General features: G+C 43.0%; 1 protein-coding gene and 1 long non-coding RNA gene across 5 annotated transcripts in view; one reads left to right on the top strand and one right to left on the bottom strand.

Annotated features, from left to right (window-relative positions):
- Positions 1-13,040, top strand: part of LOC128906192 (uncharacterized) — a 44,478-nt gene extending 31,438 nt beyond the window's left edge. For 2 of the 3 annotated variants that reach the window (XR_008465094.1, XR_008465095.1), the window contains one exon: positions 862-13,040. This is a non-coding gene — a long non-coding RNA (uncharacterized LOC128906192). The remainder of the gene's footprint in view (positions 1-861) is intronic. The other variant, XR_008465093.1, reaches the window with a different exon arrangement.
- On the bottom strand, positions 10,699-25,670 carry XRCC2 (X-ray repair cross complementing 2). 2 transcript variants are annotated; one of them, XR_008465092.1, is made up of 4 exons: positions 25,606-25,670; positions 20,956-21,037; positions 13,403-14,900; positions 10,699-12,196 (listed from the first exon to the last, which is right to left on the bottom strand). XR_008465092.1 is itself a non-coding variant. In XM_054193144.1 (3 exons), exons 1-3 carry the CDS (start codon positions 25,642-25,644, stop codon positions 14,185-14,187), a joined length of 837 nt encoding a protein of 278 aa, XP_054049119.1. In that variant the 5' UTR covers positions 25,645-25,670; the 3' UTR covers positions 10,699-14,184. The 2 variants fall into 2 exon arrangements, 1 of the variants encoding a protein (XP_054049119.1); XM_054193144.1 differs by having other exon boundaries at positions 10,699-14,900.

The following is a 25,670-nucleotide window of genomic DNA, read 5'->3' as shown; positions in this document are numbered from 1 at the left end:
GGTTGCAACATTAAGCACTCTCCGAGGGAAAAGCAGCGTGCAGCATATGTTCTTACTTTGGAAGATATTTAAAAAAAAAAAAAAAACTTTAATGGACCCTTTACTGGCTTATGCTAGTGGAGCTGTTAATTAATTAAATAACTATATGTGAATGGCATCCATTGGGAAAGAGCCTCACGGCTTCCAGATGCCAGTTATTGGCCCCATTACGGGCCTAAAACTATTACAGTAAATCATTACATGCTCCAAGATGAACTGGCACAGGATTGCTGGGAGGAAGGATGGAGCTATTCTCACTTGTGCCATTTTGTGCCAGTTTTTATCTAGTGAGATTAATTAGTACTTCTAGAAGTGCAAGTCAGAGCTATAAAATATTAAAGGATATTCCATCAATGGAGTGGAGACATGCTTAAGCAGGGCTTTTAAAACTTTTGGATGTTGACGGATAGATAGGAGTTGGAAGAGATAACGAGCAACTTCTGATTTTGATTTTATTTAAAAAAAAAAAAGGTCAGATTTATAGCTAGCGGGACTGCATGAAGTCTCCTTTGTGTGCTGTGGGAATACTCTGATGAGGACATTAAAGTTTATCACTGAAGTTCAGGTGCCAGGTAAGCAAACAGTTTCTCAGGCCAAAACCAATCATTTAAGGCAGTTACTCCAAACACAAAATCAAGCAGAAAGTATTAAATAACCTTTTAGCCTGGGTCCCCCGCTGGGAGGGGAACATTTCCTGACATTGGATGGCAGCCTAGAATCTATGATCTGGCCTAGAAACGGATACTTTTTTTTTTCTTTTTTAATTAATAAGCTATAAATTTTCACCCCAAATGACCACTGTGGGCTTTGCTGTCTTTGCAGGCTGTGAGAGATAAAACCACTGAGTCACCTACATCATCCCTTGCCCAGACAGACCGACCTTTGAAAATGGTCTTGCCTGCTTGGTCTGTTTTGAGCCCAAAAAGCTGAGTACTGAAGAGGCACTCCAGGGACTGTTTATACAGTTTACCCAATAATTAGTTCTTAGAGACATTAATTCATGGGTAGACACTTCCTCCGAGAAATTATTCCACAGCTCAAAGTCCTCCCACAGCTGTACGAGGCAGGCCGAGCAGACGGGACCGCAGATCTTGCAGTCAGGCAGGCAGAGGTTGGGAGGAGCAGTGCCGAGGGGACCTTCGCCACCGTCCTCTCGCTCCAAGCCCTGGTCTGGGCCACACACAGACTCTCTCGCCTGAGCGCGGTGGTTCGAGCGGGGCCAAGGGGGCTGCAGGAGCCGCAGCGGTGCCTTTGCTGATGCCGATACCCAGCGATGGCCCTCTCATGCAGCCCCGCTGGGGAAGATGGAGAGATGCCATCGCTGATAGACCTCACCACAACAACCTGTTTGCCCAGAAGGACAGACGAGATCTCCCACGGCTCAGTGGGAAAGCTTCCCAGACCGCTCCGGCACAAAGAGCCTCTGCATTTGCCCCGGGACGCTTACCAGGGGGTGGCAGAGGGGCTGCGAGTGAAATGCAGCTCTGCTGCTCGGTCACTCACATCCAGGTCAGGCCAATTGCCTGGAGGACATCCCCTTCCTACACCATGGGGTACAGGACGCTGTGTAGACCGTGTGTCCAACAACTCTTCACCATGGGTAGAAAAATTAGGTCTTTATTGGTTGTGAGGAGTGACAAGGGAATTATTCTATGATTCTGTGATATCTCAGGAAAACCAACCTCATCTCGCTGCTTCTCCTCAAGCGAAGGTAAGGCCACAGTCAGAAACCGCATTCACACGAATGCTACTGGGAAGTGTGACTTACTGTATGAGAAATGCATGAGTAAGAGTTTGCTGACTAACCCCTAGTTAAAAGAAATAAATTGATTTATTATACAAGCATGACAAATTGAGGCACCGGTCTTGCAGGTTGGGCTGTGTGAGCAGATCTCGCTGTCCACGTGGCTCTGATAGGGCCCAATAAGGCTGAGAACTGGGAGCTGTAGTTGCCAAACTGGCAATATCGCTGGCTCGAGAGCAAAAGGTTGGCAAGTTTGTGTTTACACTTTTCTGACACGCCTGAGATTCAGGTGGGAGGCACGGGACCTACGGCACCCAAGCTGAAGCACAAGGAGGGACGGCTGCTTTGTCAGCAGGGCTGCCTTTCCCAGTGTGTGTGCTGGTGAGAAAGCACCGCCTTTTGTGTTCTTAAATGAAAACAAATTGCTTTTAGGACCTTGGATCTGATGAGGGGAGTGTCACCATGTGTCCAACACAAACAAAAAACCGAGCCGAGCCAAGAGCAGCCCAGTGCTTGTCTCCCATTCCCTGGCTGTAACCACAAGACTCCTCTTGGCTTGTGTGGGAGTGGGAGGGAATGCAATCACGGAGCAAAAAATGTTGTTTCTACTTGATAGTTTAACGTTACGTAGGCAGCAGTAATGCTTTTCTACTCAGCGTACTTTCCTGTTCCGTGGAGTCTGACTGGCCCATCCTTGCCATAGAGAAAATGAAACCGAGATAGGAAAAATGTAGTTACTTTTTTTCCGTGACACAGATTATTATATTTTGTTGTGTTTTTTTCTGAGTGTAACATTTATACCAAAAAGACTAGTGTGGTGTTAAGCCATCAGCATGATGACTGATGTGTTTGATGGGAAAGGGCTACAAGTGACCGGGGCATGAAGAGTGTAGGGGACTGGCAAGAGAAGATGTTTAGATCATGGATTTTGATCCAGAACAAGATGGAAGTGAGTGCAGGTCACCACAGCCTGGTGACGGGACAGTGGCCTCTGCGCAGTGAGCCTGTGGGTGCCACGACAGGCCTCTGAATCGCAACGTGAGACGACAGCAACTGTCAGCCCAGCCTGCCTGCCTTCTCCAGCCGCCACCAGCTGGCTCTGTGGCTGCATGTGCTCTCCTAGCCACCACTACGGTTTTTTCATGCCCCGCGTTCTGAGTATTTTGGGAGAGAATTAGGAAAAAGGAAGACAGCCATATATGATGATTGCACACTCGATGGTGGATTTAGACTTTCCAGTTGGACGAATAATGGACTACTGTTAGAAATCTGGTTCAGTTATGTATGTTCTTCTAGCAGACACAGCTGGAGAGGAGCTTTAGGTATAGATGCAAAGTCCGGTCTGGCTCTGTAAAGATGTATGCACACCCTTAATTTTAAAGGTATAAATTTTCCTGTTGACTTCCCCGGAACAATTCATGCATTAAACATATGCATAAGCCTTTCTAGAAATAGGGAATATAAATGAGACTACCAAAATAGTTAACTACAGAAATACTTTCTGTACAATGAAATGGGAAAATTTACAAGGGGTGTGCGCACAGGAGCTCTCCGGAGCAGATAAAATCTAGGCCACCTTGTTAAAGGACAAGGCATTCTTGCTTACCTACGAGAGGGTGTTTCCAGCTACCCGTAGAGCAGACCAGAGTGCAGTTTGCACTTGTTACGTTAATTAAGCAATTTACTGGAATTTAGCATGTGGTGGATTGGCAGGAGGCAACTTTAACTTGGGTTGTGCGGCTGAGCTCCTTTCATCGCGTTGACAGCCCTGAGTCCTGCCAACAGAGCAGCACACTCAATGGTGCATTTCTGCTGGTGGCTTCTGGGCAAAGTCAAACTTAACCAAGGCCATTAGGGTCTGTCAAAGAGAACTGATAAAAATGGACAAGATCTACATTACTTAAGGAGTCTGTTGTGGGCAAGATATCCAGAGTCTGGTGATAAGTAACGAGTTACCATTCAAGGAGTAGCTTCTCCGGACTAGTAAGACTTCTTCTATTAGTTATTAGCCTCTAATTATTTTTATTTTAATATTCATAGGGGAAATGTTTCCATTTTTACTGTCTGTATTTGCTTCTTCATATTGTTTCACATCTGTTTTTCTTGATAGATTTATTGTTTAGCTTATACTGTGTGCATTAGTATTTAAATCTATAGGTTCTTCTGGAGTTACCATGGTCTATGTTTGTGAATGTTAGCTACACAAACTTCCAGCAAATAAGCAATATTGCGACTTGACCCAGTGGTTGGAGAGGAACATGAACCCAGCCTACAGCGCTATCAGATCCATTTTGTGGCTGAAGGCCCCTTGTTTTTGCAAAGCTGCACTGTGCCCAAGCCTTTTAGACCTGTGTTTGCTAGATCATCTTAAAACAGACCTTTAAGCTTTGCTGTTTGATGGCAGAAGTTTTGGCAAGCTGCATTCTCAGCTGTCTTCCATGTTTCTTTTCATGCATTAAAAATGGATACTTGAACAAGGCCATCAGCTGTAAGTCTACAAGAAGGCCACTCCTTATTCAGGAGTACTTAAGGCTTTTCTACAGTTGCATGGGATTGGGGGCGGTTTGGTTCTTTGTGTCAAGGCTACACTCTGACCTCTCTTTTCTTCTGTATTCAAAACCTAACGTCACCCTACCCAGGATTACCAGCATCTGCTTTTGAGTATCAGAACCAATGAAGCAGTGAGAAGCAGACGTGCGGGGAAACAAGGCAAGTCCAAAACGAGATGCGGCTCCGGTCTCTACTTGTATTTATTCCGGTTTAAAAAGGTCTTCTTTTGGCATGGGGAGACACAGTGCTCTGAGCTTTGGCACACTGCTGCAGACAGGGAGGAAATCTGGGACGGGAGACCACAGGGGAAGAAAAGTTGTCATTAAAGTTGCTGGAGCTAAAGGGTTTCTCCATTCCCTGTGAATGTCCTCCTCTGTATCATGACGGCTTCGCAAGAAGCAATGCCTCTGTCCTGTCTGTGTGTTGCTGTTGGTCACAGGAATCCTAGAGGCAGCTAGCCGTGTGTTTCAGTCGGGGGACGAATTAACATTTTAGTTTTAGTACATCCGATCCCATAATTATGCTGAATGGTGTTTGGAAAGAGAGTCTGAAACCTACCTGGTTCCCAAGGACAATGGTTTTGGCTTCAAATAAAATGGCAGGACAACAGTGACGCTGAAATCGCCGGAGCAGAGATTAGCCAGTCACCAAATCCAAATACTGGGAACTCAGCACATTTTGAACTTTAACACTGGTATTTGGTGATTTCTTACCCTAACAGAAAGCGTTTTCGTTTGTGTTACCTTTATCTTCCTAGAAGCTAGACCTTGCTCCTGGAGAAAACAGGTTGTAGGATCAAAAGATCTAGAAAATCAGCCTTGTTGTTGTGTGTCTGCGTGTTTCCATCTCCAGGCTCTAACTCGGCCGCGCTGTGTATGTAAAAGTGCAAATTCAGAAGGAGCAGTTCAAAGTTTTACTCCTGGCTTTCAGAGGCTGCAGAATTGTGTTCTCTTTATATCCAGTGCGTTCATTTAAATACCTCTCTGTCTGTCGCTGCGCTCACGCTGTCTTCTAGTGCTCCCTCCTGCTTATCCCATTTGTCCGTGATATCTCTGATCAATCCACAGGCAGAACAACGCTGTTGTGTAATGCGCAGTCCAAAGTGGAGTATGGCTTCAGTCCAGAAAATAAACCCAGAGACTCTGTCCCTCCTCGCCTTTCGCCTCTCAAACCTCCCGTGGGTAGGATACCACACACCCGGTTTGACTTCCCAGAAAAGGAAGTATTGGGATATTCTGTTTCCTGGAAGAGATATTTGTAGTGGCAATAAAACCCAAACAAACACAAAAAGAAAAGCCTGTTTTGAAATCTCAACACTCCGTTGTGCTGCTCTGACTCGTTAACGTTCAGTTCATGGCCAGTACTCCTAGGCTTGGGTAAAATGTCACCGAAACCAGTAGATACAACCTCTGTCCTTCATTCAGAGCCGCAAAACCACTCAAGTTTCTTCACAAAACAAAAGTGACTTCAACGCAAAACACAGGCCCGTGATCCTGCCAGACCAGAGCCATGTGTAGAGCTCAGGAATTTGATCAATACGAGAGAAAGGAGTTTACTTGGTGGTGTCTGTACTGCGGGACAGTGGTCAGGAGTCACTGCCACCACATTTGAGCATCGTGCTCTAGAGAGGCGAGGAGCCAGGAGGAACGTCTCTCCAGGAGCCATGATGGACCTCCCAGCAGGCGCCTCCGGGTGGGACACTCCTCTGGGCTGTGCTGCTGGTGGTCAGTCACTGGGGTCATTTACTGATGGCCGTGTGAGTTGATCTGCAACCAGCAAAGACCTGAGAAATGTCAGAAATTCCCGTTTCCGCCGCTGAGAAAGGCAAATTTGCTACTGTGTTGAACATGGTGAAAACGGGGCACATTAGGATTTACCTTCTGAGTCCAGAGGGGTGTCCCACTTACTGCCTTGCCGTGGTGGGAGATGAAGCCTTTGCTGAGGGCCCTGCGCAGCCGAGCCCTGCCTGTCTCCAGCTGGTACCGACTGCTGTTCTTAACCACTCCTGTGGGAGCCAAGGAGAAAGGTCGGCCAGTTGTTAGGACGCTTACGGCGTCCCACAGGACACTTCCACAAAAACGACACCTGTGCCAGCAAATACCTTTGTGCATCTGCTCTGAGGGACGGGGGTGTTTTAAGTTTTAATCTTGAGCCAAGGACTTCAGGCTTAACGTGCTCAGAGCGGGTGCGCAGGCCATAGAAATCAATGGGAAGGGTTGCGTAGCATCAACCCGCAAGGTTTGTCGTGACCAGGATTGCAGAATAATCATATTTTGAATGCCTCCGTGGGTTTTAAAGATGGTGAGCCCCTTCCTTTAACTGCATGGGCTATTCAAATACCGGGCTCTTCTGGCTTCTGTAGCTTCATTGCCTATGCGACGGCTCTATATCATTTCCTGAGGTTATTCGTAAATTTTATTAATAGCATCATTTTTTTCTGATGGGTGAAAATAGCAGTGCCTGTATAATTTCACAAAATGTGACTTTATTGTCAGAAAAGTGCCACTGATGCATATGGTAATCAAAGTGCAACCAGTGGCAGCAGCAGTCTCACCGCAGAGCCACAAAGTTCAGGTGTTAAAATAAGGGATGAGGGAAAGTTCAGTCATGACCTTGTAAGTGAACGCTCCCCACCATGGGGCAAGACTGCTCAGCAGCCACGGGGACAGGGAGGCCTCCCCCCAGCCTTCCGCTGCCAGAAGGGGCTGAACTGTGTCCCCTCTCCAGCTGGAAGGAGCTCTGACGGGAGCTTCAAGTGGCAATGTGCTGTTCCCACCAGGACACGCTCAGAAGAGTTGAGAGGAGCAGAACAGCAGTTCTGGTGGTGTGTTGTCTCCAGCCAGGTGTTCCTCTTCATGATGGCCATCCTGCAACCTCTTGACCATCTTAGAGTCTGTTTGCTGTTTCCAGCTAAGCCGTTCATTGCCACTGTGGGCCTTCTTCACCAGGCTCTTGAGTGAAATGGAGCCCTTTGCCTGCCAGCTTTTGGGGACCATACAGCTTTCCTTTCTCCCATGCATTAGCAAAACCACAAGGAGTTCCCCAAACAGCCTCCCTTCTTCTCTACTGCTTCCCCTCTCACTTCCCTACTCAGCCCGGGCAGTAGTTAACGCCCAGCTTCAGGATGGTTTGGCTCTGCGAGTCGATACCCTTGCTGGATGAGAAATTAATATGCTCTTATTCATTATTCAGAATTGCAACAGACAATTTTTATATAATACTTTCCTCATTTTTATACCACTTCCCACTTGTGGCATAGCTCCCCCTTGGAGACTCTTTCCCAGTTGCCCTTCCACGTGTTTGGAAGGTGGAGTATGAGAAACCTCCATCATTTCAGAAGTGGTATGAGGTGCCTGAGAGACGCGGGGTTGTTCCTCCACTAAACTGCATTTCACATCAGAGAGGCCGTATGTGATCAGCCTCTGGATTAACCGTGTAGGGACCCTGCTGAGGTCCAGTTAGGAAATGGTATCGTACCACACTACTACGGACAATATGTTCACTGGAGGACATGACCCTACCCATGAACCAAAACCATAAAGGCATGCTGCTTTTTGAGGAGGGCTGAAGGGAACCCGGCAAGTCACGTCCCGCTGGTATTCACCAGACCAACACCGCCTGATGTTGTGCAGCTGGAATGGCACAACTGCCACTGTGCAAAGCAGTGAGAAGGTTCTCCTGGCCTTATAGTGTTGGGGACACACTAGAGCAATTTCTGTACCTAAAAAGCCCATTTTATATTCCTTGCAAAGTCATTTTTTGGTGGTCCCAATGCTGTTTTATAGCAAGTTGTGGGTCTCCCTGGGGCTAATCGTATTTGTGCCTTGTGAACTGCGGTGTGCCATGTGCTGCCTTATTACTTACTCCTGCAGTCATTCTTTAGCAGATCAGAAAAACACTCTGTTAGTATTTTGCGAGTCAAAAGTAGCTTCAGAGTTGTTAAAACTGCCTGAGATTTTACCGAGCAGAATTCAACCTGCTGTGACGAGATCTGCACTAACATACCCTGCTTTTCTAACCCATTCATTTCATGGTGCCAATACAGCGTATTTGTTACACAACTGTGGGATAATACTTGAAGTTGTGCACTTCTGTGAAAAAGGATTCTTCCGTGACCCTGGTGAACACACAGCACAAGAGACTGGGGGTCAGCCGGGGGCTCAGAGATGGTCCGAGTGCCGACCGAGTGCTGGAGGACGGGTTTGCAGATGGTCGTCTGGCCGGTCAAAGGGCGTGGAGTTGCTACTGCATTTTCATCGACCGGTGTCATCGTGTTGGATATGCAGAAGTTGGAAACATGTTAAAGTTGAAAAGTGGGGCTCAAACCTGCCCCAGATGACAATGCCCAGCACCATCTACCAATGCACAGTATCGCCCACGTCCAGTGGAGGCGAGTGTGATGATGTTCACTCACCTCTGCAGCACTGCCGCTCGTATTAGGGAGGACGAGGCTGGGAGTCCGTGGAGATGTTGGGCTGGAGGCAGAACTGTCAGTGACGGAGTTTGAGCAGAGCTGTCGAGATGTGCTTCAGAGACAGCACTGCTCGCCGTAGCATGCTCTTCTCTCTCTGCAGGATGCTAAAGTGGGAGAATATGCATATATCCTAAGTTAAAAATCCTATTCAACTCTTCGTAATACGGACAGCTGCTAGGGGTGACGTAGAGTGTGTCCCTTGACCTTCACCAAGCCACCTTTGAGGCCTTGACATTTACCTGCCGCTGCCGGGAACCTCATGGCCTCGCTTGGTCTCTTTTTGTAGCAATGACCTAAAAACCTTGTCCTTCTTACACTCGGAAACGGAGAGTTCTTCTCTTTCATCTCTCCCCACAGGGCTGGGAGGTCTTTAGCACAGGCCCAGCTAGATGTATGAGAAAGAATCCTGGCAAATGGTTTAAATTAAAAACTGTAGTGGTTGTGCCAGCTCCTGCAGTATGAGAGTGCCAAGATCCAGAACGTGGCTGCTCACCAGCATTTGGCAAGGCGGTGACATCTTGTCAGTGCTATCCCTGAGCGCGGAGGCCCACACAGGTATGCCGACCAGTTGGCTGGGGCAGGATGCAAAGCAGTGTGGGAAAGCAGAGGGAAGACTGCCAGGCTCTTCCCAAGGGAAGTCACAGCCGCATTTCTTCGAAATTATCTACGCCAATGTGACATTACTCCTGATTGCACACAGAATGAAGTCTCCAAAGCTATTTACCAGTTACACCGATGCGTCACATGGTCTTTTATATCCAGTTATCCCAGTCTGCACTGGTAATAAAGAGTGTATGCATCAACTCTCAGCAAAGGAGAAAACTATGCACTTCCAGTAAAGCACAGTCCTGACACAGAAAGCTGTGAGTGCTTTTGGAGCTAAGTGCTGACTGCTGGGAAGACGCCTAGAGCTGCAGGGGAAAAAAAAGATATAAAAAAGAAGAGGAGTCTGTTTTTACATTTAATTCCTCCTGGGTCCAGAGGAGCAGGGTTTTACATCTTCATTATAAATAAGCTGTACAGCATCTACATAGTGGAATCCATCACCAGTTTCATCCCTTGGTGGGAAGAACCTGCAGGTCAATTCTGGCCAACTTTATATTTGAAAGCATTACCATGCTAGACATCTTAGCAGTTCAAGAACCTTTTTGTCGTACTACACGTTATTCATCGCTCAGTGCCATTCTGCTGTCTTCTTTCACGCACGGGGATGGCCAGACCTCTAATTTCAGAGGCTGCTGCAGGGCATCAGAGTTTTCTGTCCAGAAGATCATGCAGATGCATTGTACTGATGCTCTTTCCCTGTCTGAAAGTTTTTTCTGCTGCCAAAAGCTTCCAAGCTCTTCCAGCATTTCCCCTTCTTCACAAAATGCACAAGTCCTGTGCTATTCCTTAATTGTTTAAACATTAAAACTGTCTGCAGCTTTTACGCAGGTGAACATTCGCTGCAGCTTCCTACACCAGCTCCAGCTGGGTGGCCTGGCACGGCTTTCTCCTGAGGTGGGTATTAAGTTTGGCATAAGGCTTGCTGATCGCAAAATGATGTTGCCCGTTGCCGCAGTATGGTATTTGCATATCAAAAATACATTTGAATAAAGAGGTTCAAGAGACAATTAGTAGAGGAGACACAGAAAATAACTACAATGTCATGTTCTTCTCCTGGACATGGTCCAAACCTCATGTCCAGCAGCCATCAAAACGGTATGGCCTTCTGCCTTTGTCCATTACTCTCCAGTAAAAATACAACTGCAGGTATGTTTCCACATGGGAACCTTTATCTTCTGCCATTTCCAAACTCTATGGAAAATGAAGTGGCTGGCATCAGTCATGTAAGGAAAAGGAAACTTGAATTTTATGTGCAAGCAGAAACTTAAACCAAGCAAACTGTTATTTGTATTTTATTTGCTTTATTAAGAACTCTAGGAATACAAAAAACTTTTTGCTGAGTATAGAAATGACATTTTCTTTCCAGGTGTCCATAGAAATACCATTTTATTTAAAAATAAATATAAAACCTGCAAAATACCTTAATTTGTTTTTGCTAAAAAGCTCTCTCATTATAAAAAGGATGGGGAAGAAAGGGTGAGCTAGTTCCTCTTTATTTCAAGCTTGCTCCTTTAATTCGTTGTTGCATATGAAGCAACAAACAAAAACTGTAAGGAATGTAAGAAGTTCCTCTGCCTACAAAAGCCTTAATAATACAACACTGAGCTGGAGAACAATGACACTGACATGAAAGGATTTTAATTTCTAAGAATGGATAAATTAGAGTTTAGGAATATGTGCATTCTATCCTCACACTTAACGATATGCGGTGGCGCTTATCTTTGCAGGGCAACATGGGCTTCCTCCCTGGGAGACGGAGCTGCAGCAGCACAGGTCGCTCCAGGTTAGAGAGTGGGCTGGAGACTGGGCGGTAACTTACGTCTAGGTGAAAGAGGAGACTTTAGATTTAATATTATATACTAAATATAATGCTCCATTTAATATACTGCTCCTGGCTCATGAGGAGTAACTGCATTCTCCACTAACTACGATTTATATGTAGTTTTAATGGAGAAAATTCTCCATTGAAAAAAATGGTAAAAAAAACCCATTTTAAATACCCACAGGTAATTAAGGTACAAACAAAATTGCTGCTTCCCAGGTTCTCCATCGCTGCATCTTTCTTAGACTTGTATCCTCAAGGTTCATTTTTTCAAATGGCATAATTTTGGCAGAGGATAAGGTCAGCGCACTCCCCGATTGCATACTGCCTCTCCCTCCTGCAAACTCACAGGGATACGCAGATGCTCAGCGTCTCTGAAAGCAAGGCTGGCTATATATCTCAAACAAACGTGCAGAGCAGGAATATTACAATTACCAGAGAATTAAAAAAATCTGTCTGCATTCAAAGCAAAACTAAAACTGGGAAATTTCAAAATCTCCTGAGGTGCTCTTTTTGATCAATTAGAACTTTGGCTTCACTTCAATTTAGGCATTTATTTTATAGTACAATGCAAAAGATAAAACTACATTGTGAATAATATAAAAGCTTTTTTCCAGACGGGAATGCCAGACCATTTCCATTGTTTTTTCTCAAACGTATTTTTTAGCAAGTATGATTTTACAAAGCAGTTAATCTTCAGTGGAGCTGTATTCTCTGATAGAAAAAGGGATTGCTTTCTTCTTTGTAACAGAAATTATGTAGTCCTATAATTTTAACATTTAAAAGTCCTGTAGTTCTACTTGAATCTTCCTGGTTCTTTTACAAAAAAAATGCAAGTTATGTCCTTTATCATAATTCCCAGTGGAAGCATCTACTCATGTTAAACCATCTAACTTGGGTCCAGTCTAGGCTGAAGAGTTAAGTTGTACGGTTTTCATCTATTTGGGTACTTGTGCAAGTTCTGAAATAAAATAAATATTGGTGCTGATGAAAGAGAAAGCACAAATGAAATGACAGTCTATAAAATCATCACCCCTGCAGAGATGTTGAAAAGGCGAAGTTTGCTCACGTGCCACAGTAAAAGAACTGACAGTGTGAAGAAGCGATCAGATGGCAGGTTTAAAATGAGAGGGGAAAACCCCCCAAGTTTTCCCACAGAAAGAATAATTAAACTGAATCATCGTGAAAAGACAGGGTGGAACCCAAGAGGGTATGTTAAAAATGGACCGGACAAGTTCACGGAGGATAGGTCTGATCAATGGCCATCAAACAGTGGTCTGCCCACAGGCCCTGCTCAGGAGCTCCTCGAGCCCTGTGATGTGAGAGGCTCGGCCAGCGAAAACCGATTATTCTCACGCTCCTCCCCAAAGCTTTGGTACTGGCAGCTGTGAGAAGGAGGACGCTCGGCATCTTTGCAAAAATCCGGTCAAATCACAGAGATGCCAAATTCTACAAACAACAGTATTGACACACTACTAGGTCTATATACAGAAGTCTGGGTGCACATGCCGAACTATACACAGCTGGGAATCCAGATATACATTCAGCTTGAAAAAGCCCGCTTCAGAAGTCAGGAAATTAAAAGTATCTCACAATAGAGTTTTTTAGGCATCTTCCTCAAAAAGATACTGTGCTAGATACTTCTTCTTAATATGCATTTTTGTTAATAATCTGTTCAATCTAAACTATAAAACATGCTGTGCAACATGACTGAACGAATATTGCTGTGAGAAATATTTTCCCCTTGTTTGAGTAATTTAAATTTGTAAGCTAATGTAAGTTTTTGTATTAAAGAATGTACTGTGTGCAATTTTCTTTCTTGTAAAGCACTTTGAAGCTTTCAAAGGGCACTCTAGGTTAATAAATAATATGGTACTCTTTGCCAGAACTGTAGGGCATTTCCCATAAGTTCTGAATCTTCTTTGCCAGAATTGCAACATGTTGCATGCCAAATCCTGCACACAAATGTTCTACATGTGGCAAATACATATTGGTAAAGACCAGAGGCATGGCATTCCTGGATTTCTTAGAGAGAGTGGGGGAAGGGAAAGAAGTGGGAGGGAATAATGAGGGAGGGCAGAGAAAAAAAAACCTATGTCTGTGCATACATCTAAAAAAAACCCAACCAACAAACAACCCCCCACACCCAAAACAACCCATGACCTACACTTCATTAGTTTCAAAGACTAAACTGCTTGCTCCATGTGGCACAAACTCACAGGTACCCAGCGATGGGTCTTCAGTTTTTCTTCGGTTATGGAAATCAGGCCTCCATTTCTGCCATAGCTGTAGACTCTTCAAACTTAGCTGCTTCTAAGGGTCTAAACACCTGCACTTCTTGCTTCTCCAAGCACATGCTAACGTAAACAGAGCGGCTGCAAGCCTGGAGAGGCATGGTCAGGATTACCACTATTTAACAGTCTGTGAAAATGAATCCTCTTCTTCAAGCAAAGTCGTGAATGCATTTCAGATGCCCCAGGCTACTGGGAATGAACCAAGACCAATATTTATAAAGAGCAAACACTCGCCTTTTTGCAGTCTCCCCCATGAACGACTGGGCTCCTGTTTCTGTAGCTTGGAAGAGGAGGAGTGGAAAGCAGTAAGACCCAGAAATGAAATGAATGCATTTGGCCACATATCACATACGTTAGATCACTGAACGATACTAGGAGTTTAGAATGTCTTTGGTTATAATTTTCTTGATTTAATCTCTTTATGCATTAAGCACAAACAAGTAATTTCAACATTCTTCACTAGTTTGGACTGAAAGTCTACAGTAATTCAAAAATTTTACCATTTCCTGCCTTTCACTAAATTTTAAGAAAATGGTGACAGAAATTCTGAATCACCCAGCAACAACCAACTTGTTTAAAAGGTACTAAAAATGACTTAGACCTAATCAGGCCTTAAGCACCAGGATTTCCTACACGTTTAAAAAACAAACTGAAGTTAAAACTGAACTCCACATTCTGCAACATTAAATGAACGTTTTACTACATGGTTTCTTTTGAGGTGGCAAGAAATAACGGTAAAACCTTTGCTGTTGCCAGGACTGCACTGCTTAGAGAAAAATATCCTGTGGGTCACCATTTGTTGCCATGATTTACAAAGATAAGGTCTATAGTCTGTATCAGTTTCATGTTGAAGTTTTAAAGGAAAAAAGCTTTCTGCAGAGTTTGTAGATTTCTGCATAAGTGTCTGTGTTGTTGCAAAGAGGACTAAGTGATGCTCCCTCACAAGCTTTTCAAGAAAGTTGGCGCATTTCTTCAGATTCATCTCCTGCAAGTTAAGACTCTCCCCTCCATTGCTTCTGTCTATCCAATAAAAAGCTGACAGGCTATCTAAAATCAAAAGGCAGAGAGAGGGATGAGTGCAAAACATGTTTTCCAAAGAGTAGAGAGTGAGGAGTAACTGGGTGCTACTATTGCAGTTCACAAGAAAAAGCCTTCCCAGGCATTGCTTTATCATTTCTTCTGTCCTTTGCGCCAATCTGCTCTCGAGAATGGTAACTAGACGAAGCATATCAAAATGGTAGTCCGTATCAATGAACATGACTTCTACTTCCAGTCCTCCTCCTGATTTTGGAATGATGCAGCGGGCTATTAGGTGATAAAGCATTTCTGTTTTTCCTGTTCCTTCTGGACCATGGAATTCAATGACATCTCCTGTTCAAAAACAAAGCAGCAGGCTGTCAGGTAAGAGAATTTATAGCTCAGTTTTCAGTGTTTACTGAGCCAATAGTCAGTATTACACTAATAGGAAAATGTATTTTTTACAAGTTTGGCATTTGTAAAATTGTTTAAATCCAGATTAGCACTTACCAAGAGAAATTTTAATTTGCAAGAAAGGCCTCTAAAGTGAAGAAAATCAACTGAGAACAAAGGTTGAAAACCCCCCTGCCAATAGCATCTAGGACACCAGTATCAATAAAAGATTGGCAACTGGATTTCATCTATCGTTACAGGTAGATGAAGGCTGAAAAGGAAGCTGCTACACAAAAGTGTCTAAGAAACCATCTATTTACACTATATGCACAAAATTAAGAAATAAAAAAGTAGAGGATAAGCAAAACAACTAAAAAAAGTTGACATATTAGAGGTCCAAACCATGTTGGCACATCTATTTTTATAGCAGAGACTGTCCTTCAGCATTTCATGCCTGGTATATACATCTTCAGTACCTGCACGTTGCAAGATACCAACAGGAATCTGCGACCAGTGAAGAGAACACCAGTATATTTATTTAGCACTTCTATTCTTCTGTGGTGATCATTGCATGAAACTGCTTCTTTTGACAAGGGGGACTCATGGATACCTTGAATTTCAGGCAATGATTCTACTGGCTGAGGTAACGGATCTCTGTTCATGAACAGATTCAGCCTAACTGCCTGATTCATGTGGGTCAATAAAATACATATCACATAAATTTAAAATGTTAATTAAAAGAAGCATTATGCTTTTCTAGGAAACCAGTTCTTTTGTTGTATGTGAAGGCAAGATACTCTAAAGTCTTTTCGAAAGTTGTCATGTCATCAGAGCAGGACCCTAAAAAAGGTTAATTTATTAGTTGCTCTTTATAAATTTCTAATTCTGGAAACTGGATCATTTATTTTTGACAGTCTGGATTTTAGGAAGAAGGGTAAAGACATGCAGTAAGTAGAATCACACAACTGTAATTGCAGGAAGGTGAGAGATTTCTGTGGCCTTGCCAAGTGCAAACGGCACAACAGCTTTTCAAAGGGGGGATGCAAGAGTAGAGAATGAATTGCAACTTTACTTAAACATGTTTGTGCCTGCCTGAGTTAACAGGGTTTTTCAAGTCATTACTCAACTTCCAGAGGATATCCTTGTTCAGAAGCGCGTGTAATGTCAAGATGCAGCTTGGGATGAGGGGTGGAAGGTGGTGGGGAAGAAACTAAGCTCTTACTTCACCTATTGCACGCCTTGAAAGCAATTTACACCTGATGTGACAATTCTCTCCATTTCAGTGACACTCGGACTGCCTGCCTCTCCATAATGAAATTGCTGCTGCTTCACAACTGCAATTCCGTTTCCCTGAATTTCTTATAGTTTGAAATTTATTTAAAAGCTTGATTGCCTCCCAAACCCTTATTTATCTGTTCTGAATGGCTCTCCCCACTTTTGAGACAAAAGATGACTCCACGTCCTATGACACAAATCTTCATTTTCTCTTCATGTTCAGAGGTTACAATGTCCAACTCTGTCACTTGCAGCCAGCAGCTGCTCTGCTGTCACTTTTATGGTGCCAGTGACATAACCGCACCCTGTTAGGATAAGATACCAGCTTGGAAGGACTCCTCCTAAACGTGCTGGGTAGGGCATTCCCTCATATTTCATGTCTATTGGAATATTTTAGAACAATTGCGTAAGGCAGCTCTTGTTAAGGAACAAAGTGTATCTTTTCTCTGCAACTGGCTTTGGCACAAGACTTCTGCCACCCTGCCTGACATTTCTGAATCCTGACCAACAGCTGAATTGGGCCAATACGCAATACAGATTGCTTCACCGACCTGTACAGCAAAATATGACTTGTTTAAGAAAAAAAACAGCAAGTCTGTATGGGCACTCAGAAGCAGCAGTGGGCAAATCTGAGTTACTGTTTGGTAATGATTCAAAAAAATTGAAATAAATGCTTGACTTGACCCATTTGAAGACGTTTTATCAGGATATCTATGTGTTACCTCACGTAAAACTTTACATAAGGGAGCTGTATTGCATGGAATAACACTGGATGAGCTTTTATTGGCAGAACTAATTTAAGTAAAAATTCTAAGTTGAATGAAAACTCATTCTTAGGAGTTTTTGTGGTGGTGGCTTATAAACTTCAACAGCAAGGCACACTGCAAACCTTGTTCAACATTGCCGAACAAGATACACACCCGGGTTGTAGTTAGACCAAAACACTTAAGTTACTCTGGAAAGAGTAACAGCTTGGACTGTAAGAAAACCTCAAGGGAGCCGGGGATTTCTGTGCCTTCATGATTATCAAAGAGGCTGCCCACAAGAAGAACTGGTGCAAAACAGAAGCCATTTATAGCAACATCTATAAATGTAGGGTTTTATTAAATTAGCCACCAGGCTGTTACAGTAAGATAAGAGGGGAAGTTCATCCTTCTGGATCAGAGAGGACAAACCATGATGCAGCAGAGGAGGAAGTGTGGCCAGCAACATTTTCAAGAAGCCTTTGATACCATCACAATAGGTCATGGAAGAAACTTAGGGATCAGTACTAGCATCATCCATTAATGTCAAAATACTTCGAAAGGAGGATTAGTGAAGAGATACTGTTATGGGAAACAGTCTGAGAGGCAGCGTAGGAACAGACACTTTAACGTGAAAGAAAAGTGAATGGGAAATTTTCCTATTAGAATTGGTGTTGCCCAATGCTAAAAACAGCAGTAGATGAATGTTCCATTAGCTTGGCAAAACATGTTGAAGACAAACTAATTGGGTTAATCAAGACTTAAAACTGTGAAGATTTAACAGATCAAGATGGATGAGCAGAATGATTTCGTATGAAATTCAGCACTGACAAATTCAAGAAGTACATTTTAAGGAGTCACCCAAGACATTGCTTGGCTTACAGTAGCTTGAACTGGCCGCTACAGTCAGATTAAAGAGTACGATAGTCCACTGCCATGCCATGGCATACAGGAGAAACTAAATGATGTTGCGTAAACTTAAATATTTATGTAATACTAATATATTTTTAACTGAAACACTGTGCTCGGTCCTGGTCATCAGTTCAGTGTTATCTTTTGAATGAAAAGGGCTCTAAGTTTTGTCTGTAATCACTACACTAGCAAATGTTGGTTAAACGATTTTCTGACATTGCAGTTACAAACAGCCTATTAGAACACTCAGCAATAGCTCTGCAGGTTTCACATCCTCAGATACCTTGAAGTTACTGGACTAGTAATTTACAATACTGTGCAGAAGCTGTCACTAATATTTGTACCATGTATAAGTGAAGTAGAAAGGCCTAATATTTATTACAAGTTAATGTTGGGTGTCATGCGGCTGCTGAACATCAGAGCTTTATACTGACACCCACACCTTCATACCAGCGGCATAGGAGAAATATGACTGGCACTAGTGGAAGATTATTTAAAGCTCGTGTCACTTTTGCTCCATTCCAGAAGAGCTTAAATGGTATGTAATTAATATGCTCACGTCTTCTTAAATATGCAAGTCCATCGTAATTAGAAACAGTGCCTAGAATATCACAGCAGTACCTATATTACCCGTTCCTATTTTATAGTGCCCTGACATACATGTTATGAACGCTTAACTATGATGTAACGTTTGGATAGTTTAATGAAACTTTATATAAATGTTTGTTTGTTTAAAATACCATCAGGAAAAAGAATAATTTAGGTCTTTGCATTGCTTTAATCATAGCATTTTAGATTAAGAGCTGTTCAGTATGGACTTCATGGGCAATGTATTATAATATTCCACAGTGCCCTACTAAAAGTCAAATTCATGACAAATAGAGAGGTAGGTCTTCAACAAGGATTTAAGACCGAATAATGAGAACACACATCAAAATAACACATGGACTCACATAAATACTGTGGTATTAAAAGACAAAGAACGTAATAAAAGGTGAAGTCCATTTATGTATATAAAGCTAAAGAACTGTCCTAATATGTTATGCAGCTTCACTAATGTCAGTCAAAAAGCATGACCAATACAGATAATAATTGATGCCATTTGTTAACAGCAGAAGAAAAACAGAAGTGCTTCAGGAGCTCAATGACCATGTTGTTGGCACAGAGAAAGCAGTGATAAATTTAGAAGGTTGCCAGCCATCTCAGAACTGAGGTTCTGGAACAGTCTTTGGACAGACACGAACAACCTAACTTAGCTTTCAGATCAAAGCTGATAATTTGATGAATGGAATTATGTAACGCTGTGGACTGTGACGGCAAGGGCAATTACTGACCCCCACGAAAGGCTTCTTATAGTCTGTTCTACCAGAACATGGCAAATTTATTCTCAAACATTCATTTCTTGTGTATTAAGTTCATTAAAAAAAAAAACCAACCAAAAAAACCACCAGGCTGAAAGATCCGCATTTTCTATTACTGCACTTTTTCAAAACAAAAAATATCTCATCTTTTAAAAACGTTAAGAACTCGGGAGCCTTGTGAAGCATATACCAATTTCACTACTGGTTCTTAATTCTTCTTGTGGGTAACAAAGCAGTTCAGTATTTAAATAATCTTCTCTGTTCCATTCGCACTGGCTTACCAGTATTTCTCTGCCCTTTATCTTTGTTATATCACATTTGAAACTTTCAGGGGCATAAATCATATATTGCTAAACCCCTAATGTATTCTCAAGTGCTGCAAAATAATATACTAATAGTCTCATAGTGACTGCATTTGTAGACTCAGCATCATCTCTCGGCCAATTATCCTGATTCTTTTTATTGCTTTTTCTGCTATTTCTTCTGAACCTCCTATAATTTGTGGGAATTCAAATTGCAGACAGGCATGTTGATAACCACTGCAGCCACACACTTTTCATATGAAATCTATTAATTCATACATACATTCAACAACTGTAGTACTCACAGCATGATCCTTACAGTTTGCCATTCGTACTCTTTTTTTACTATATATTTCTAGTTTTGTATAATCAGAGTAGACTCTTCCTTTGTGAAATCCATGAATTTCCACAATCTGGAATTCACAGACTGCAAAACCAGTCTGACTTGCTGAATAATCAAGGAATTACTAAGTGTGCTAATTTCTGTTTAGCTCAGTAATTTCTTTCATTAGAACATCCAATCTTGATCTTAAAACTTCTTGCTAGAAGAATTTACCTTAAACTTGTTGTACTGGCATCACTGGGAGGTAGCCCAATTTCTCCAGTTTGAAATTCTCATTTATTCACTGAAGGTCTATATAAGCCATTTTGATTCTAACAACATCTGCAAATTCATTCAGCTCATTAGTACCTATGTTGCTAATGGAATTGCTTCCAAAGTTCCATCTAAGTATAATCAGGACTTTTCAGCCCAAGACTGCATGGCTTGATGACTTGGCTTTATTGAAAAATACTGTTTGCTCATGCCCCTTCTCCTAACTGATCCAGACCACTCCATATCACTGAACTCTGTGTTGAACCTCAAGTTGTTTGCACATTTCTGCAGTTATGACTTTCATAGAATCATAGAATCGTTAAGGTTGGAAGGGACCTTAAAGATTATCTAGTTCCAACCCCCCAGCCATGGGGAGGGACATCTCCCACTAGATCAGGTTGCTCAGAGCCCCATCCAGCCTGGGCCTTAAAAACTTCCAGGGATGGGGCTTCCACCACCTCTCTGGGCAACCTGTTCCAGGACTTTGTGGTGGCTTTTTAGACCACTGATTTAAAAAAAAAGTTAAATGACAGAATCTAGAACAAATTCCTATAAAACTACTAGAAACAGTCCAACGTGCTTAGTATTTACTCACCTACACCTGTTTTGATACCCATAAAGTGGATATTTTAAAGTCCATTTAATAATGTTTGGAATGGTGACTTTGCATTATTTCATTTTACCTCGTTTGCATAAAACTACATCAACAATTAAAATTCTGTATCCAGGGCAAAAAGACCTACATGTATGCTTATCTCTGTCACACTGCTCTGAGAATATGTAAAACACTAACATTTTTCTATAAATAGGATAAAGAGAAAATTTTACCATGAACAGGAGATCCTTCCTCAGCAAACAGATAAGGTTCAAGATTCTTCAGAGAACTTCTGCCCTCAAGTCGAGCAAGTAGCTTTTAAAGAAAAGACAGAAGAGACGTGCTGTTAACTCAAAATAGTAGACCTTGGGAATCAAACTTAAAGCATTCTGAGAACTGGGAGCTTTCTGTGACAGCCCTATCAAAAGATTAGTTTGATTTTAAAAATGTTTTCATAAATACATATGGAAGCCTATAGTCTGGACTACAACAACAGAAGGTTCCATCCTTACAAATAATTAGCACACAGATTCCATGGCAGTAAGGAGTGGGTATACACTAGGGGAAATAAAGCTTAAAGAAAAACTGCACAGGTAGACTAGCAAGAGGGATAGCCTCTGGTATACAGCAGTGCTGCCATTTGACAGAACAAAGGAAAAGAAGATAATTTGTAATAACCATCACCACCACGACAAACTACTGGCTCTGAGGTGAAACATTATCCATCATTAGTCTTCTGAGTCAGCCCCTCTGAGCATTTATAAGTAAAAACATGTACATTTCATCTGAAAAGTTATACAGGGCTCTTCTGGTCTAAAATCCTATTATATCATAGTTACTTGTTCAAACATAGTATGGATTAAGAATGATCAAAAGTAATTAGCCACCAGTGGCTCTGCAAGACTCTAAAGCAAGCTCGAATTCGTAAAGCAAGTTCTTCCAAAGCCCCTTGTAAAGTAAGTCCATTGTAAAACAAATTAGTCCAAAGTTCATGGTCAATTTCTTAAATTGAAATGTATTTGCATAGCAAGTAGACAGGTATTCACGTAACTTGTATTATTTGTAGTTCTGGCATACATTCGTAAACCAAGAATTAACATTTCACCCAGTGCCAGAGCTGTTATTCCCTACGTGTATTAACACACGCGGGAAAGGACACGCTATCAGGATGCTCAGAGCACTGCCAGAGCACATACCCTGGTGCCAAATATTTCATTCTCCAAGATGCCCAGCTGTCATTTAAAGATTTAAACATAACAAATCCCGTTCAGTTTTATTCTGTCCTCCTTAAAGCCAGTCACCAAACGAGCAGGGAGCACACACTTTTAAACACACGCTGCTTTATCTTGCTTTCTTCCCTGCCACACCGATGAGCAACATTTGCTCTGAATTGTCTTAAAAGTTGTTTAAATAGTTGCATGTGTGTGTTTGCCTTAATAGTAGAATAAAACTCCATTAAATGGCCCTGAATTTACTTCAAGTGGTCACGATGGGAATCTAAATGTGACATTTTCATTGACATTTTAACATTTCCTCTCATTAAGAAAATGTCAATTCGTTTGCCTTTGTTTGCCTGTTCACACATGTTCAGGAGAGTTTTCCGACACATCCACTGAAGGGCTATAAAAACACTTGAATTGACCTTGCTCTGGATCTGCGGATCCTCCCGTTACGTTTCACACATTTCTGCAGCACAGAAAACGCTTACATGGTGAACTCTTGAATGTTTTGGGAACCAGTAGGGTTCTCTGACCCGGACAAAGCAAAAATCCAGATGGACACGTATGTAAAAGAATACAGGAACACATTTCAGGGCACACAAACCAGGAGCTTGCAACTACCACAAGGGCCACAGCAGACCCTGCATGTGCAGCCCTCCCATGCAAGCAGCCGCCTACTTCTGGCCCTGGCCCCCGGCGAGGGAGAAGGGCCAGGAATCTCTCACCCTCCTCATCCGGCCGTGGAAGTCGAGAGAAACAGGAAAACCACCGCCTGCTGCTGCTTTCTGATGCTCTTCATTTCTTAGCAAAGGAAGCACCGCTCCGGCACTCGGTGATCACAGGGGCTCGATTATGGCGCTGACAGGGCCAGGAGCCGCACCTATTGCTGGTCTAAACACATTTCTGCCCCAAAATTTATTTCTACATTAATTAATACATCCTCTGCAGTTTATTTCTTCTGGAAATGAGCCTCCATCTCTTCTTTAAGCTTACTGCTAGAGCTTTGGAAATACATGGTAGATTGATCACTATCGTTTAAATACGAAATTGTGGTTATTTAAATGACAAGTTTATATATTCATCTTAAATAACTACAGGTGCTTACTCTGAGCACTGCTCATGTAGGTAATTTATGATAATTCGCTGATGATAGTGCACCTGTGTTTTTATCAAACTTGTATTTACTTCCGAGTTCTGAAGCAGAATCTCCAAAGGCACTTGCCTCATTAGTGTCACGCTGGGAGCAACGGGGTTCCTGGCAGAAACAGCTAACAATTTTCCTTCAAATCTAACAAAGGTTTGTCCACACTACAGCAGAAGTGGCGGAAGCAAAGCTGAGATGAGACACTAGGCAGGCATCCCTCACCTCTGCTGATGTTAAAGATGGGGATAACACGGGTTTTTCCAAATTGGCAAAAGCCACCTTGGCTCCGTTCCAGGGGAGGCGTTTCCATTTTCCCTGCTCAGATTTTCTTATGTAAAATGAAGCGGGGCGGGGATGGAATCTACAGGCAATTAAAGGGTGATCTGGATGGTGGACATCAGGTGTCCCGAGCTTTGTGGTGGAGAGTGTACAGAACACAGCAACACAGCACTGCTGAAGAGAGCCTTTGAGTGGGAAGAGCTTGGAAAAAAAAACACCTAAATAATTTCAAATCACATACTAGAGACTCCAGGTTTATAATTTAACTGTAGATGTTAATTTCTTCTTTTATAATGCTCTTTTATACAAAATAGCATCTTTTAACAAGTGGTGTCTAGTGGTACGTCTTCACTCTTAGGTGTTCTTCAAAAGTGTAATTATACTAGCAAGAAACTGCACATATGTGCAGCTACATGTAGAAAACGAGCTATACTGCAAGAGTCAGGCAACAGTTGGGTTAAATTTCATTAATGACAAGGCTGATGGGGCTCAAATATTTCAACTATGTCTTTTATAATTTATCAATTTCATCTTTTTAATAAAGAAATATGCATATGGACAGACCAATTGAATAATACATTACATGCTTATGCTGTATTGGTTTCAATGAAGCTATGCATAAATGTAAGCATACATGTAGGTCTTGTCAGGAATGAGATATTACTTCATTAAAATGTTAAAGAAATTTAAATTAAATACTCGAGCTCTGTTAGAGGCTGTGAGCTAACCTACAGGCTATTTACAAATACAAACCTATCTCGAGTACGAGACAAAATTTAATTTTCAACCACTCCAACCGAGCTTTTGTAAACTTTGGGCACGAAGACATATGGAAGCAATTTATCATTTATTTTACTGTGATACACCAAAGGTGTTTTGCAAGAAGTGCTAATTTGTTGTATTAATTATATTCAATAATAGGAGTACAAGACTGCGGTCTCAGTATAACTCTCACTAAAATCTGATCTTACACATTTGAGAAGCATTGTTTTAAATTAAGTCTTTTCTGTGTCAAGGGCTTCTACCATTTTTTCTGGACCTTGTACTTTAATGGACAACGGCCTTTCTTAACCCATTGTTTATCAATTCCTCCCTCCTTCAGGTTTGGTAATCCCTTCCATCACGGGCAGTTATTGCCATGTCCATTCCCTGCTGGCACAGCTTATGTGGACAAAGAAATGCATTTGCCCACTCAGACACAGAGCACAACTCGTGTCCTTCATTTGCGTATGTTTCCTTATAGTGGGTACTCTTTGGTTGTTTGTTTTTTAAAGTGTCAAAAGGGCTAAAGAACTCGAGTCCCACTGAAAGAACGTGGAGCTTCAACAAGAATTATTTATTATCACAGTTTTATGTGTGCTTTTATGTGCACTGCTCGGGATATTCCGATACACCAATCTCCAAGTAATTAACTTGCCGATTGCAAGAAGTCACTAACAAATGCCTGGTCTAGTGGGAGGTGTCCCTGCCCACGGCCGGGGGGCTGGAACTAGATCATCTTTAAGGTCCTTCCAATCTGAACCATTCTACGAGTCAATTATAAATAAACCATCCATCAGAGACAAAAAACAAACAAAAAAACCCCAACAACCAGAAAAACAACAACAGAACCTCAAAACACTTTTCTCCGAAGAACAGGAAAGCAATTCCACCTTACATACTCTTTATTTCAACGCAATCTTCCTCACCGCTACCACTCTATCGCTTGAGAAGGGGGGGAAGAGAAGGGGGAGGGCGAAGAAAACATTTATAAAACAATTACCGAAACACCTGAACAGCCTCCCCCCGTGCTGTACCGAAGCAGCACAGCAGGCGTTCAACCCCAGACACAAAAGCAGGACTTCTGCCCTCAGCCACCCTCCGGCGAACCCCAAAAACGCTTCAGGGGCGACCGAACGCCCTCAGCTCCCCTCAGCCTCAGAGGGGGCCCCGCTCCCCCCCTCACACAGGGGGCGGGCGGGAGGAGGAGGAGGAGGAGGAAGGGCGGCGGAGGCGGGAAGGAGCGGCTTCCCCCCCTTCTTCCCTCACACACCGCCCCATCGGGCGGCTCCGCGGTGGCTGGGCGCTCCCCTCCGCCGGCCCCGAGGGAGTGGGGGACGGAGCTCCGCCTCGGGGCCGGCGGAGGGGAGCGCCCGGCGGTTCCTGGGTCTGCAGCCTCCCCTCACCCTCCCCGGGTTCCTCTCAGCCGCGGGGCGCCGGGGGGGTGGAGGGAGGGTGAAGAGGGGCCGCCATGGCCTCACCTGAGTGCCCGACTCCGCCCTCCGCGACGCGTCACCCATGGCCGGCGGGAGCTACTGCGCACGCG

This window comes from Rissa tridactyla, chromosome 2 (assembly GCF_028500815.1).
Source record: "Rissa tridactyla isolate bRisTri1 chromosome 2, bRisTri1.patW.cur.20221130, whole genome shotgun sequence".
Classification (NCBI taxonomy): Eukaryota; Metazoa; Chordata; class Aves; order Charadriiformes; family Laridae; genus Rissa; species Rissa tridactyla.
This window is presented reverse-complemented; position numbering and strand designations above follow the sequence as displayed.

What these genes read in the sequence shown, in the direction of transcription:
- XRCC2 (XM_054193144.1), bottom strand. Translation starts at nt 25,644, where the DNA reads ATGGGTGACGCGTCGCGGAGGGCGGAGTCGGGCACTCAG. An exon ending in GGGCGGAGTCGGGCACTCAG is followed by an intron (nt 21,038 to 25,605) that starts GTGAGGCCATGG and finishes TTTCTTTAAAAG; the next exon opens with CTACTTGCTCGACTTGAGGG. An exon ending in GGAAGGATCTCCTGTTCATG is followed by an intron (nt 14,901 to 20,955) that starts GTAAAATTTTCT and finishes GTTTTTGAACAG; the next exon opens with GAGATGTCATTGAATTCCAT.